The 16,956-nt window shown below is 43.7% G+C and overlaps 1 protein-coding gene across 1 annotated transcript in view; it reads left to right on the top strand.

Moving 5' to 3' along the window:
- Positions 1–16,956, top strand: part of WDR64 (WD repeat domain 64) — a gene marked incomplete at its 3' end in the record, with an annotated part of 128,473 nt that overhangs the window by 18,239 nt on the left and 93,278 nt on the right. Inside the window, exon 4 of the mRNA XM_015424565.1 lies at positions 9,539–9,642. Within this exon, the coding sequence (XP_015280051.1) occupies positions 9,539–9,642 (104 nt within the window). The remainder of the gene's footprint in view (positions 1–9,538; positions 9,643–16,956) is intronic.

Here is a 16,956-nt window from a genome sequence, read left to right as displayed (position 1 = left end):
TCCTGTTGGTTGTTGCCCTTCTAGGATGTCGTCTTCCTGTTCAACCCACTCGGAACGCTTTGCTGGTTACACCAACCTATATCTTCCCGTGATACTGTTCGTCAGTTTCGTTTTTTCTGCTGCGCGCACATCTCAGTTCTCACCGCAGGAATGTTAAACAATATGCTTTTTTGCTATTTTATAGCCTTCAATCAACTATTTCTTTACCGGAATCAAAGTTCTGGGAATATTTATTCTTTATCTGCTCAACCGCTTAATTCAATTAGGTTTTTATCACAGTTCAGGTAAGCGGGACGTTTATTGTTATCTACGCGATCAAAACGGGTTTCGCATTGCTTCTTTTCACTCACTGTTGTTGCCCATCTTCAAGAGGTCGGCTGATGGAGAATTTAAACCGGTACACCGGCTCGAACGGCCGCTGGAGAGTTGCTCGGCACTTGCCTTCTTCGGGGGAGGAGATCAAAGCCTGTTTCCGCTTCTTCCGAAGCGGAATCACGCCAATCTCACACTCCCTCTTAGGCGCTGCTGCCTGCTTGTCCCCCCCCCTCGCTGGGGAGCGATGCGTTGGGCTGATAACTGCCCAAACTGTCAAAAGCGGCCGTCGCCCACTTCGCACAAAAGTGAAAGTGCGTCAGTCCTCCATCTTAGCTCGACCGGAAGTCTCCTTGATATCCTGTCTTTTGACCATCATCACAGCAGCTAACAGGCCTTACTGAAACAAGGTATAAAATTACATAAAAGCAAAAAGGATCAAAATACCAGTAGCGGTGACTTCCGGTTTTGGCATTTTGATGGCGGCCGCGGTCCTCTGGAGCTCCCGAGGACGTGGGCTGTGAGGGGGCACAATTGTCTGTGCTCCCTCGGAGCCCTGGGAATGGGCTCCCAGCCATGGGGCTTTAAGTCTGCCTCTCCCCCCGGCACACAGCCAGTGGATCAAGGCATCCCTTTGCCCTGATGGTCCCACTGCAGAGTTCCTGAATGGGACAAAGAGCAGCTCACCAGATCAAGTGCTTGGTGGTCAGGCAATCTTTTTGATAAAGCGTTTTCAACATTGAAATGTGAGTTACTGTTAAAGCGAGAACACCAGGAAACTAGCTGAAAACCTCCCCTTAAATCAAGAGGGGGGGGAAGGAAACTCTCCCCCGCAAACGAAAATTGAACTCTTTCCAACAGACTGAAGGGGGGGGCGGGCTATGTAAGAAAAGTGGACTGAAATAAAAAGCTCTAAAGAACTTACCAAGCATTTATAAAGATTCTAGAGATTTTGATAACTTTTGCAAAAAGTAAACAATTTTAAACATGGCACCTCCAAAGAAGGATGAGAAGGACAAGCAACTGAAACTGAAGTTCCATGACGGAAATGCCAGCCCAGCGAGTTCTGCCCCTAGACAGGACATTACTACAGACTTCCAAAGGATGCTGACAGAAGCATTGCGCCCTGTGCTGGAACAAGTGATGGCATTGAATCAAAAGTTCGATGCACAACAAAGCCAGCTTAAGGAAATTGTTTAAAAAAAAACAGGGAAAATGGAGCAAGAGCTCAAGGAAGTGGATGCCAATACTCAGAAGCTTAAAAAACAAATGCAGGTGATGGAAAAAAAGAGGCCAGCCGATTAGTCTCATTTGTTACAGCTGCAAATGGAAAAGGCAAGCTATGTCCTAAGATTCCAAGGGGTTCCATAAGAGAAGGGAGAAGATTTAAAACAGATCATGTGTGATACTCTGGGCTCGGTAGCAGATTTAAAAGCAGATTTTCTACAAAGCAAAATAGATACGATCTTCAGGTCGTATTCTGAGTACACAAGAAAGAATAATCTGCCCGGGGAGGTGATGGTGAGATTCTCCAGAAGGCAAGTGAGAGACCAAATACTCAAAGCTACAAGTGGAACTACCTTGAAGATCAAGGACAAATAAATAAATTTTTTGAAGGACATTCCGTTTGAGATAAGGAAGAAGAGAAGGAAATTCAGAGACCTGGCTTTATTTTTACAGAAAAACAACATCCCCTACAGATGGATCGTGCCCGAAGGCATAATCTTCAAATTCAACAATAAGAAGGAAAAAATTGACTCCGTTGTAAAGACACGTGAATTTTTGCATCATCATACACGACCAGCAGAAGAAGAAGATAAGGAGGAAGAAGACAGCGGCAAGGGAAGTGAAGAAGGAGGAGCGGTGGCATCTTCTGACGAGGACTCAGATTCAAAACGTGGGGCAGCTGCCCCAAAACCGAGTTACCAGTTGAGAAAGAAAAAGGAGAACAAATGAGTTGTTATCACTCTCTAGAATTCTTTAAAATGTTTTTTCTTAATCATATTTTTTAGTGCTTCTTAAGAAGTCAGATATGTTGGTGTTTCATTTCTTTTCTGGATATTATTAATATTATGGCTGATGACCACATCCAATGTAGTATAACTGAAATTTAAGGTAAAAGCTAATTTTTAAGCATTATGTATGACCACCATCTCTTGGGTGTTTAGTGTTTTTTCTTTACTTTCTCCTATAGTTTGTAGATTCCCTTCCTTATTTCTTTGTAGTTTGTAGAAAATACAATTAAAAAGCCCCTGGGGTGGCAAAAAACAACAACCAGTAGCGGCAAGAATGACTAAAACAAATCTTTATTGTACACAACTAGTAGGGCAGGCAAATAAAACTGTTTTTACCCAAAGATTAACATTCTCTATCATGAGCAGACATATAAAGGGAGGAAAGGCCACACAGAGATCCTTCTCCGTAATGGTGCCTCATTGCTGGTAGCCACCCACCTTACCTCAAAAGGTGGGAGCATCCAAAGCAGGGCCTCTGAGGAATGGTCAGGCAGGTTTGGTTGTGAGCAAGCAGTACTTCAGATATCCTGGTGGCAGGCCATATCCTGGTTGACCCAGGCCATATGAGTCAACACCAGTACTTAGAGTTGTGATTGCAAGCAGGCTGGGAACCAATACAATTCTTTGGGTACACAGTCTATTCAACTCAGTCATGCTGGGGCAACAATAATTCAGGGGCAGGCTGGAAGGTCGGTAGTTCAGCAGTTCGAGACCTGAGTGCCGTATGACGGAGTGAGCTCCCATATCTAGTTCCAGCTCCTGCCAACCTAGTAGTTCGAAAGCAAGAAATTGTAAGTAGATAAATAGGTACTGCTTCAGTGGGAAGGTAACAGCATTCCATGCACCTCGGCATCTAGTCATGCCGACCACATGACCACGGAAATGTCTTCGGACAGCGCTGGCTCTTCGGCTTGGAAACTGAAATGAGCACCGCAACCCTAGAGTCGGATTCGACTGGCTTTCGAGCAAGGGAATCTTTTACCTTTACTTTCATAATAGTTTGTTTATTTAAAATCATACACACACAAACGCAGATTTTTAAGAGCCAAAGTGCCTCTTGGCAAAACATCTCTCTTATGAAATGATCAACTACAGCAGGGCTCCATTGACAGCAACAAAGTAGCACTTAAGAAAGTCCCAGAAGAAGATATTATTTGGATCACAGAGACTCAGATTCAAAGTGTTCAAGCTTTAAAAAAAATTAACATTCTTGAATCTCCAAAGACGCTATTGTATTAGTTGGAAAATGCACTGTATAACCCTGCTGGAAGACGCAGTAAATGAACATCGGCCATCTGTTCCATTTTACACATCTGTTCCTGTTTACACATCTTTAAGCTGCTCTTTTGCTTAATAAAGCAGCTGTATGCTGAACTAAATGTCTGAAAATGCCCACCCTGCTATTAAATCCATGCCTTGTTTTCACTGCAGTGATAAACTTGTAGTGTAATTTGTTGGTGGGGTGTGAAATGGTACAGTATAGCCCAGTCTCATCAGATCTAATAAGCTAAGCAGTATTGGTTGGATGGGAGACTACCAACGATGACTTTGCAGAGGAAAGCAATGGCAAACCACCTCTGCTTAATCACTTGCCTTGAAAACCTTATGGGGTCACCATAAAGTGGCTGACATTTGACAGCACTTAACATGCACAGTTTGATAATACTCCATAGGGGGTAATAGGTATCCTCTCACTGGGTGCGTTCAGAGGGGCGTTTCAGCCGGCATAAACTGTACCGGTTGGAACCGGTGCAGTTTATGCCGGCTGAAACGTGATCACACTTACCTCCTGTCTGCGGAGCCCATCGCTGAATGCCCGTTCACATGCAGCGGGCGTCGGCTTTTTTTTTTTTTAACTCAGTTTGATCATGCACATAGGCAGCCATCCACAGAATGGCGATCTTCACGCATGCGCAAAACACCCCATCTTACATTTAAAGTTTCAAGGTAAGGACTTACCTTTAACGTTTAAAGACCAAACTGGCCTCCCTGAGGTCTTGGAGTCCTCCAAAACCTTTAACTAAGGACTTTTTCTTTTTCTTTTTAAACAAACGCCGGGGCGAAGCTTCGCCCAAGCGCATATTGCTGACCTAACAAAAAAAATGGTGGGCGAAAATCGGAAGCCTCGGGCTTCCGAACGGAAGTGGCTCTACAACGTTGGAGAGCAATCAGACGGGGGGTAAAGCGATTACAACCGTTGCACTCAGGATACCACCACTTGGGGACCTAGTGGCAGAATACAACGGTGTAAAGCTCTTTGCAACAGTTAGGGACGGAAGGCAGATGTTCGCCATGTGAACGCCGGTAAGTACACCGATTCCAACCGGCACCTATACCGTTGCAAATGCCCCGTCTGAACACACCCTCTGTGTAGAAGGAATAAAAAATCAAGAACCAAAAAGATAAGAAAAAAAAACCCTGGTGGTGGGCCAGTACTTAAAACCTCATATAAACTTATTATAAGTAAAATACAAATATTTATTTTGAGAAAAGGTTAAAAAACATATAAGGGCCCAATGAAAGTCTCGTTAACATTTACAAAAGACAAGTAGACAAGGAATAATTATTGTGACCTAATGCATTTCAGGGTTTGTTTGCACTTTTTAAAAACCTTTTTGGTTCTTGATTCAATTTTATTGGGTAAAGTTTCTTTCCCCTCTTTGGTTCTGAAGGAATGAAAAATTCCTGAATAAATAAGTTGTTGTTAAGTTACTGAGACCACTGGTGCAGACTTGTCTGTAGGAGACCAGATATATAACACATGGAAGCATATTAAAGAACTCTGTAGAGATACAATCTGTCCAGATAATCCACCTGTTGACCACTCCAGAAAACCCGGAAAACATCTGCCACTCGAGTTGCCAGGCATGGAAAGGGGAAGACTGGGTGGCAGGGCCACGGGTGGGCAGCTGTCAGCAACAGCATGACGTTGCTTCTGGGGAAACCCAAATGTGATGTCACATCTCTCTAGGAATCACCAGAAACTCTATGGTAAAACCATAGAGTTTCTGGTAATTTCTAGTGAGGACTAATGTCATGTCCAAGTTTTCTCCTGATGCCACTAAACATGGCAGTGGGAAACAGAAGCCAGGTGGGAGATCCTCTGCCCCAGTGGGGACCTGGTTACTCTTTTTACCACTGATATATTCCTGGGTAGAAAAATATCCCAGGTGCTAACAGCATTAGCCATTCTTAATGTTAGGTGTCTTCCGTCTTGTGTGAAAGCTTTATTCAGGATCTGTTTATTATGAAACAAGTCTTTTGCCATGACAAGCAGTCTGTTTTTTTGTGGGATGTTTTTCTACCACGAGTTACATTGGAGTCTGACTTGAGATATTAAATTCCCTCCCCAAAAAACTGGGTTAAATCACAGGTAAGGACACCAATAATGGAATATTCCTCAAGTAAAACTTAAATTCTGCCTCACAGAGAAAACAAGCATGGTGGGGGTAGGGCTAGATTAGTTTCTTGACACATGGTTTCTAACTTGAGGGAATTTGATTTTTGATGATGCATTCAGTCATGTGAGCCCCACCTGTGCTATGAAGTTTTACAGCAATTGACATAAATTAATTATGCCTCAGTTGCTTCAAAATTCTCCAAAATCTTTAAGATGCTTAATTATATCCTGGACTGTGCCTATAGTTTTCCTTGGCATTAAGTCTGTTTAAATATATTTCAGCCTACCTGGTTATGATTCGGAGTGCCATATACGTTGTATCTATCTCAGCTTTATCTTTCCCTTCCTCCAAGAAGCACAGGGCAGCATATAGTACGGCTGCCAACTTCAAGGTGGGACCTGGAGTTCTCCCTGGATTGCTAATAGTTTTCAAGATTCTCTCCTGGAGAAAATGGCAGCTTCAGTGAGCAGAGTCTGTGGTATACCATAGAGTCAAGGAGAAACTAAAATCCTAGATCGTTTACAAGAGAGTGGATGCTGTAATCCATTTCTCCTGTGATTTTAATATAGAGATTACGTGAAACTGATTCTTACCTGTAAAAGACGCTAAAGGCCACAGGCCAGTTGGGGATTAAGAGAAGGATGGGGCTGATGTAATCTGGTATCTTCCAAGGTGCCTTCAAAGTGGATTTTTCTCTTTGACGAAACCCTGATGAAGCTATTAAGAGGGGGTTTTTTTAGGCTGAATGGGACATAACTGAATAGCTGCAAACTACACAAATACAGACATTTTGGATCAAAGAATGAGTATGACATACAGAACATACACATATACAGAATCCTACAAGTGATATCAGGTGGGAGGAAAAGGCCAGGAGAAGTGATATGGAGTAGGAAATTAATTTCTTAACTTGAATTTTCCTGGGAGGAAGTAGAGGAATTGGACCAGCTGACCAGAAAGGGGAGGGCGAAACTGAGCTTTGAGATGGACACAACATTAAATGATTTGACATCACAGTGAGTGACATCACATCCTATTGAGGTCCCTCCCCTCCCAGACTCTGCCCTCCCCAGGCGCTGCCCTCAAACCTCCATGAATTTTTCAAGTCCTAGTGACCCTAAGTATATATAGCCCTCCCCTCTATTTTAGCCTCACAGAAACTTTGTGAGGTAGGTTAGGGTCAGAGAGAAACTAGCTGGTGCAAAGTCACCCAGTTTGCCTCACGGCTGAGTAGGGATTTAGACTGGAGGAGACCTGGATCCTAGTCCAACACTACAAACATTATACCATTCTGGCTCTGAGAGAGCAACATATATGAACATGCAGGGCTATTTTTGGGCAGGAACGCCCAGGAACGGAGTTCCGGCTGGCTCCCAAGTTAGCCACAACCAGCAGGAACTCATTAGCATAACAGGCCACACCCAGCAGTAGAAACTCATTAGAATTGGCTAATGACATTAGGGGTGTGTGGCCTAACATGCAAAGGAGTTCCTGCAACAAAAAAAGCCCTGGGTTTTGACAACAAACAAGGTAAACAGAATAAGAAAACAAAAGGTGGGTGTGGCTGGATGACCACACTTCTGGTAACATGGGAATGCGGCCTAATATGCTAATGAGTGGTGCAATCAGGGGTGTGGCCTAATATGCTAATGGTTTCTGCTGCTGGGTGTGGCCTATTATGCTAATGAGTTCCTGCTGGACTTTTTCTACAAAAAAAGCCCTGTGAACATGGATGTTTTTGGAACTACTGTCCTGCAGCTTCCCATCCCTTCTTACATAACAGGGCTTGCAGTGGCTGCCTCCTGCACACTGCTCTCCAAATCTTTTTTTCTGATAAGTGCTTTTATGTTGTGGTGAGTCTGGAGTATTGTGAGTAACCAGAAGCCATGAATTATGATGACAATACAGACTGGGAAATCTATCTTCCTATCATGCCATGCCATACTGGGATAATGGGCAGTTTAAATGGATCAGCTGTGCCTGCAGAATATCTCCCCTGATACAGATGTGATTTCCCTGATATCTGTAGTTTGGACCATAGGTTAGAGTCAGGTGTACATGTCACTGATGTATATATAATCATAAGCATGGAAGGAAAACATTCTTTCTCTTTGGGACTATTTTTCTTATAGGCACATATTTGCTGATTTAATGGTTTAATAGATTACAATTCATTAGTCAACTAAGATTATAATTAGGTGCCCGCCTTAGGAAAGAACTAACTATAAATCATCTTGTAAATGTTTGATCCGTTATTAAACTTTCTATTTATTCTTTTTTGTGATGCATTAGGCCATCTAGAACTAGTCTGGGGACCACAGTCTCTTTTTCGAAGGGACAATAGTGTTGTCAGTCTGACAGGCTTGGTCACTGTGAATGAGTTGGGAGAAAGAACAAGAAAGGAATGGGACTTTCTAGCTGGGATTAGCTAGAGCTGGGGTGCAACTTGGGGGGGGGGTGTCCAAATTGCACTTGTCGTGTGTAAGGTGGTCTTCTTGCAACAGGAAGTGCCTCCATTTATCAACTTCTTGCATGTAAAGCAAATATTGGAAATGCAGCTTGAACTTCTACTGCTCTTCCATCCAAAGGAAACTGAATTCAGAATGTCTTGATTAGGGATGCTGCCATGAATGTGTTCAACAGTCGAACTTAGTGTGTTCGAAGGTATCAGTCATTTATGAGCCAATCATCTAGCCTGTTCAGTTTTCATCAAACAACCATGAATGCCTGCCAAAGAGGTTGCTTTCGGTTTTTGGCAAAACTATGCATGCACTAAGAATCTTCTGATTCAAACTGATTGGCAGTCACTGGGTCACTAGCAATGCTCCCTCTAAGCTGTGGAGTCTTGTGAGCAAAAATTCTACTTTGTGAGCTACTGGCATTAAAGTTGTGAGTGAGCAATTTGGCTACTGCATAAGTTAGCTTGCTCTGGAGCCCTCCTTCCTGAGCTAGGACAAAAATCTGTGATCCGGAGGCTAAAAAACTGTGAGCTAGCTCACACTCACTCAGCTTAGAGGGAACACTGGTCACTAGGGGCAGCTTCGATGAACTCTGAAGGCCCTAGCCTTCTTATTAAAGCACAGTATTTATTTATGACTGATTTAAATAAGTTGTAACTGTTGTAATTGTCTATTTGTGTGGTAAGGATGGAAGGGTAGTAGAACTCTTTCGGGCTGTGCGACAATGTTCATGTAGAAAAAGCCATTTGTGCTATATTGCATGGTCTGGAAAGAATAAAGTGAAGTAACCTAACAAATAGCCACAAATGGGTCAATTAACAGTCAAACTGAAAAATCAGCTCCATGGTTGTGACCAGTGAACAGGGTATGAGCCCAACTTGTGGGTGATCAAGCATCACTACTTCCATTGCTTGAGGAAATGGGGAACATATTCATAAGAAAATAAGTAGATTGGTTCATAGCAGTCATATTATTTTGATTTTTGGGACATGACATATATAGAGAAGAGAAAAAAATGCATGCCACCCTGGGCTCCTTGGAAGAAGGGCGGGATAGCAATGTGCTAGATACAGAGTATCTATGTGATACCTATGATTCCTTATTCTATATTCTATGCACGTTGATGTGTATCTGTAACAGTTTTAGCAGACATAATAATGGCAGCAGAAAACTCATGTTTAAGTAACCAATGTCATTAAAATCTAATTTTATTATTGTAAACCATTTTTATCACCTTGTACTTGGGTCTCGAAGTTAGATGATTCATATCTTGCTTTTAGTTGTTACCTAATTCCTAGACACTTTATTGTGGTGCATTTTAAAAAAATATGAAGCATTTTGTCTTTGGCAGGAGTCAAGAGACGTGATGTAATAAAGTGCATGGTAAAGATATCACAGCTGGATTTTTTGGTAACAGCATCTCAGAAAGGAACACTAACTATTTTTACCAGCCAGGTAATTTCGAAGCAACTTTCATTCTTCTTTATTGTAGTAACGTTTCCTAATATGAACAGAATGTGCAAATGTTTCTTCCCCCACTGACCACAATATTTGCTGATTTGCTGTTTTATCTGATAGGCACCAGGCCATTATGCTTGCTGATGCTAGAGTAATTAAATTGGCCATCCACAGACAAGGGTGGGGCTTCTTCTAGGCTGGCTAGTCCGTACTGGCACAGGCCAGATCATGACACATACAAAACAGTTTGTGAAATTATAAAAAGACAAGCACCTCAAAAAGCAAGATGAGAGCCAAACCTGCTCATTGCTTATCAGGACATACGGAGGTGGTTTTCACATGGTGATGGACTGGCATGGTTTGCCCATTGCTGGTGCTGCACAGCAGCAACAGGACTTCTACATGGCAGGTTGCCCTGCAGCTTCCCTGCCCCAGTATCCAAGCAGTGGCCACCAATGATCCCTGTAAGCTGTGGAGTCTTGTGAGCAAAAATTCTACTTTCTGAGCTACTGGCATTAAAGTTGTGAGCGAGCGATTTGGCTACTGCATAAATTAGTTTGCTCTGGCGCTAAGACAAAAATGTGTGAGCTGGAGGCTAAAAAACTGAGCTAGCCCACACTAACTCAGCTTAGAGGGAACACTGGTGGCCACACCCCCTTCCCCTTTGAGTCACCAGGACTCTAAAAAAATGTTTTTTGAAAAATCAGCACTAGGATATTGTTATATATAAAAAAGGTTATACCAGTATCTGTACAAGATTCTCTGAATTCCCAGTTTTTATTTTAAAAAGTAAGTCTAGGCCATTCTATTTCACTGATATGCCTTTTCCTTTATATCTCTGCAATGGAGAGGGTTAGAAACTTTTTAAAAATGAAAGCTGTGAATTCACAGAACTTGGTACACATATTGGTATAATGTATTGATATAACAACGTTCAAAGGCCAAATATTTTAAAAATAATAACCCCGCTGGAGGTAGGAGAATGAAATGGCTGCTGTGGGGACACGGTTAGGTAAAATGGCTGCCATGTAGGTCAGAAAGTCTGAGTTTTCCCACCCACACACCAGCCATTTGGTTTTACTGCAATCTTTCCCCCAAAAAAGCAAGTTTGAGAAAGACTGAGAAAAGCTGGGGGAGCCCCAAGAGGTTCATGAACCTGAGGCAAACACTATGTGGAAATGGAGTATTTAAGGCTAGGGATGGGCACGAACCAGCTCACAAAGAAAAGTTCATGACATATTTTGGGCAGTTCACGGCAGGACTCCCAGCACAAACATTCCATGAACTTTCAAGCCATTCATGGCAGTTTGTTAATGGATACATTTCTGACAGACTGTAAAGCTTAACAGGCACTGCTGGCTGCCAATAACTGCTGCCGGCATGTTGGTGCCGTCATCCGTGACCATGTAGCCACAGATGATGTTGCTGCCATCCACCCACTCTCTCAGGCTACTCAGTATCATGCTGGTGATGTTTTGTGCCATGTGGTCTTCATTTATCCGCCGCACGTGGCACAGAACCACTTTGTAGCCTGGTGGCAGGACTGTCCTCTCTTGTGACCTGGGCCATGCCCTGACAGTCCTGCTGGCTGTTCCAGAGGTCTGCCCTGAAGTGCACAGTTATGCCTTGCACTCTGGAAAGCTGAGCCTTGACCATCACCACTGCAGCCAGCAAAAGGCTACATCCTCCATGAGGAAGAAAGGTTGGCCATCCACAGCAAATATCTTGCTGATAAGGCAAGTGACTGCTTCCTGGGCCCTTCATGAAGCTCTTTTGACCTCTTAGAGAGTGACCCACCTTAATGTCCCACCCATGGCACCCTGAGGAGCCTTTTTTGGAGGGGTTTTCTGCTCCCCCTCCACTTCTCCCTGTGGAGAGGGAGTGGGCCTCTCCTTCATCCCCCTGGTCGCCACTCTTTCCTCTAGTGGCAACATAGTCGGGTGCACCCTTAGCCAGTGCCTGTAGAGGGAGGAGGAGGACAAGTGTTGGTGGTTGCACTTCTCCAGACATGGGTGTGGCACACCTGGCACTCTGCCACACTGGGGAGGGTGCAGAAATGTTTCCAAACTGCGGGTTTCCCCCCACCCTCTGAAAGACCGATGTCAGAGTCCTCCTCTCCAAAGAGTGTTAGCAACTGTTGGTGTCTCTGGGCAGTGCTAACAATTCTTTTGCCTTTGTGGAGAGCCCCAGGAATAGATCAGTGAAAGGAAGCTCTGAGACCCCTGGTGATGTCCTGCTAGGGCCGGGCTCCAGTAGGTTCGCAGGATGGATTTGGTGCCCAGGGATGGGGGCCTTTGGTGCACAGGGGGTGGAGGACTTATTCCCCTTACAATGAGCAACCTTTGCACCCACTTTCACCCTTATGGCACACAGAGGTGTTCACATTCAGGAGGGGTGGAACGGCATAAATGTGGGAGACCTTTTTTTGGGGGGGCTTCCATAAATGGAACCCCAGAAATGTAATCCACTGCCAACTTGGAGAGACTGTAGAGGAGCAGGTGGCTGGGTGAGGTTCCCTGTGTGTTTGGTGTGTGCAGCTTGCAGGGGGTCCAGTCCATATATTTTCGAATCTGTGCTTGACATTTTCCCCTAAAGCACTTTCCTGAGGGACTCTTCTTTGGGGGGCTGTAACTTGGATCCCCTAAGTCCAATCTGCATGTAATGTGGAGGGCATGTAAAGGAGCAATTTGGAAAGGTGCCCTGTGAGTTTGATGGCTCTAGCTTGCACAGGGTCCATTCTATACACTCCTAAACCTCCTAATCCTGCACCTGTCATTTCTGCCATTTCCCCAGAAAGGACTTTCCTGAGGGCACCTTCTTTGGGAGGATGTCACTTGGACCTCGTAAATCCAGTCTTCACCAGACATGGAGGGCTGATAGAGAAGAGTTAGCTGAAGATCCCTTGTGAGTTTGGTGTCTCTAGCACACCAGAGATGGCATCCTACCACATCATGAACCTCATGAATGGGTCCAGTTTGTTTAGTGCTAAAAAGTTTGTGATGGTTCATGGTTCGAGAACCCGGCATGCCATGAACCACGAACTGAACTGCGTTTTCCTGGTTTGTGCCCATTCCTATTTAAAGCTGTTGAGTATCAGGTCTTTTTAAAAAAAATAATAATGAAAAACTGATTGGAGGGGAGAGCACTGCAGTGTTGAGATTAAGAACAAGGTGAACAAGAAGGTCCTTGTCTAGCTCGAGGTCATACTTGTTTCACACTACTGCAATGTTCGTAGGAAATCTTCCTAGCAATTCCCTCTCTGTATCCTATTAGCATACTCAAAAGAATTGTGTAGAGAAGCTATTGGGGCATTTATCTATATGCTAGGCAGTGGTACTCTGTGGCTCATGGAGAGCCTCATTTGCCATTCCCATTTATCAGAAGAGCTACATAACTACAGTATGTCCTGCATATCAATCCAAACATGCACAAAAAGTAATGTATAATGTAACTTTTTAACTTACCAGAGTACCTCTCAGCAGCTAGAGCTATCTTTCTCCACTACTGGGAGATTTTTAAGGGCTAGAATTCAGCAGTGATATGCCCCATTCTACCACCTTATTTGGCTGCATATATTGAGCCAGCCTCAAACACAAAAACCTTACATCTGCAGAGCCTTGATTACATTAATTGTGATGGATGAGTTGTGTTGTGATTATAACATAAAACAGCTTTATCTTGGGCCCATAGTGATGATGAAATCATTCCAATTTCTAACGAAATTGCCCACTTTCCTGGAGCATGGGGCAGGTGCTATGAGGCATAGTGCCAAGAAGAGCCACATGTGGCATATCAAAGAGCCACATGTGGCTCCCAAGTCACTGAGAATTACTACTGTAGTAACTGGTGTTTTGCAGAAAAATAAACTGATGATTAAAAAAAATCAAATTCCAAATACAGAAATCTTAAGTCATGTATGCACTATGGTATGCAGACAGCACAGTGGCTGATCTCCCACCATCCCACAGGCAACATGGTCATATCACAGTTCTGTTTTTTCTAGTTTTGCCTGAGTAGGAAACATTCCATTCAAGTGACACGTCTCACAAGAAAGCCCCAGGTATTTTCTCTTCATGCAGATCTACAAAGGAATGAGCTGCTCAGTGTAACACACATCTTCACAGCCTCAGTGGCAGGTAGATCTGCACAAAACAAAAGTATCATGCTCTGTGCATTCCTTGTAAGGATGAGTGCGCAAGCATGCAAAACAGAATATGTGTCCTTATGTCAGTGTCAGTGAGAGCACGTATATGCAAGTTTGTGGCAGCATATGCATGGTAGGGTATGAGAGCGAGGGTGTGTGTTACCACACTAAGTTTTCAAGTGCAACAATGTGTATGTACATATGCAAATATGTTTGCATATGTACAGTTTTCAAGTGCAACAATGTGTATGTACACATACGTATGTACACATACTCAAACATCTGTGTCTCAGACCAGTAAATCCATCCCACTTCATTAGTCATCAACTATGTATTAATTAGGCATGGTTGGGCACCGACTGGTTTGGCTCATGTCCTATTCACTGGTTGTGAGCAGGAAGCTGATCTTTCATTAAGCTGTTTGGACGTGTTTAAATGAATTTGTGTCATTACACTAAATTCTTGAGCAATTATACTGATTTCTCATAGCAGCCACCTTCCCTTCCCTCACCACTTGTCCTTTGCCACTTCCAATTTTAAAAGGCAGATGATTAAAAAGAAAAAAATAGACTTACTATTTAGGTGTCTTCAGTGTCTGCTCTTTATATAAATTCATTTCTCCCTCCATTTACTGACATGGGAGAAGTATACCATCATATATATACCAATGAACACTATTATGACATGGGACCAGAAATATCGTGTGATGGTGGAAATGGTGTAATGGTATAATAGTTAATGGGGTTAATGGCAACTGGAACAAGCTGTTCAGAGGTTGACAACTGGAACTTCAGCTGCAGCAACCTGGCCTTGTAGAATAAGTGACTACTGTGTAGGCACAAAACTCAACACAAACTTTGACAATGATCATCAAGGTGATCTGATCATTTTTGATCAATGGCATTGAGAGAAATAAATTCACCTGACAATCAAATCTGGGTTAACGTTCGCAGCATTCCCTGTTTTAATATTACTTTTTGTAACCAGTTTAAGAGTGATTTCAATACCAGGTGCCTGGAAGAAGACGAAAAGCCATGCTAATGAATCCCCATATTTTCCACGTAATATTTTAAAATGTTCTACACAACTCTGGTATATGGCACAGCAGACAAATATGAGCCACCTGTGCGAATTGTAACTTTATGAGTATGTATCTCTAATATAAACTATTAAAATTTGTGAAAATGTGGTTATATTTCAAAGCAGCAATAACACACTCCAGGGGTTTTATTTAATGAGGCCATAATGTGCATGATTGGAGTAAACAAAGTGGTGATTTTTGTGGGTGGTTAAGCCAAACAGAGGCATTACTGAAGAAATGTATCTGAAAAGCAATTCATCTGTCAGCACACATAGCCTGCTTCTTGTACACCAAGGGAAGTCAACATTCTACAAAGCAGAGCTCTAAAAAATAAATCCCCCAAGTAGTTCAGATAGTTCTTTGCTGCTGCTGTTGCCTCAGACTTCCCACTGATGTCATGTTGACATCAGTGCCTCCATTTCATAGCCAGTTTCTCACCCTGTTCTTTGAAAGCTTTACACGGAAGTTTTGAGTCATGTTAGCACAACCCTACCTGCTGTTTTGAAAATGATTAGGGCACCACTTTAGTTAATCCCTTGGCAATCCATTACAGGCATTCTGAGCTGTAATAGTTCCTCATGTAGAGCAGAAAGCAGAAAAGGGGGATCTGTAATGTGAATGAGCATCAGATCTGACTGATGGGGAAGGCAACGAGAGTCTGTGCCTGGCATCAGTGCCATTGGTTGGGTCTGAGCCAAACAGGTCCTCTGGCACTGCCAGCACTATTGGGTTTAGCTCGGTTCACTTCTGACTGGCGACAATCCTTATATATATTAAAATTATGCCCCAGGAAACTGTAGGTATGAACCCATGTTGTTTAGCTGCTTGAGTGGCTTGGGCAGGAAGGGGCAAAGCTGAACCTTACTTGAGGTGTCAAAATACCTGAACCAGTCCTGAGCCCAAATACACACTAGCTTTGGTCTACTCTAGTTGATACAAGTATCATGGGAACATTTCTCTTTTTCATATGGTATATTGGTCGCTGTTACATCCTTTCCTTCCAGTGGGCATCCTGTATCATTTTATGGCATGCATGGCCTGGCCTGACCAACAAGTGACACTTATGTCAGATCAGGCCTTCATAACAAATGACACCTCTGCTGTAACCCACCCTTGATGGTGAACTGGAGTGCTTTATGACCTTTGAAGGTTACCAGCTCTGGCTCAGGAAATTCTTGAGATTTGGGGGCAGTGCCTGGGGAGGCAGAGTTAGGGGAGGGGAGCGATCTCAGCAGGGAAGTCATGCCATATAGTTAGGGTTGTCAAGTCGGCATGACTCACTGGCGGGGAGTGTTTCTTCCGTCCGGGAGCTGCCGAGGGACACGCGCGCACGCATGAAGTGTGCGTGTGCCGCCAGAACATCACAGGAAGTGACGCATGACATAGGGCACGTTGGGGGCGTGGCCCAGATCATCGGGGGAAAACCATATGTTTCCCCCCGATGATTTGGGCCACGCCCCCAACGTGCCCTACGTCGTGCGTCACCTCTGACGCAGCTTCGGGGGGTGGAGTTCCCCCCGGGGCCCGATTCCGCCGTGGCAGAAATCGGGCCTCCAAAGCAGGGGGAAATCCGCCCCCCGGGGGGATTTGGCAGCCCTAGTCAGGCCCCATCTGGAGTACTGTGTAGAGTTCTGGAGGCCTCACTTCAAAAAGGATGTGGACAAAGTGGAGCAGGTGTAGAACTGAGCAACGAGGTTGATCAGGGGCCTGGAGACACTCTAATATGTGTGTTTCTAGGCTGCGCTAGGCTGGTTCTACATTGAGCAGGGGTTTGGACTAGACGACCTGTACAGCCCCAACTCCATGATAGAGAAGAGGACGTTAGGATTTTTTATACATGGTTACAGTGTGTTGCATGGAGTTTGCCTTTCCTTTACTTACACTATATTATGCACTAACTTTTTGGTCTCTGACTGCATTCCTGTGGATTTTTACTTTGGAGTAAGCCACTTGCACTCAGTAGCACTTTGGAAGAACACTGCTAGGCCACCTTGCCATAAGACCATGCCAAAGCATTCCTCAACAAAAGCACAAATACAGTCATAAATGTTGACATTTTATATATATATATATATATATATACACA

The sequence above is a fragment of the Gekko japonicus genome, unplaced genomic scaffold (genome assembly GCF_001447785.1).
Source record: "Gekko japonicus isolate JY-2015 unplaced genomic scaffold, Gekko_japonicus_V1.1 scaffold392, whole genome shotgun sequence".
Classification (NCBI taxonomy): Eukaryota; Metazoa; Chordata; class Lepidosauria; order Squamata; family Gekkonidae; genus Gekko; species Gekko japonicus.
Note: the sequence above shows the minus strand (reverse complement) of the source record. Positions and strands in the feature narration are given on the sequence as shown.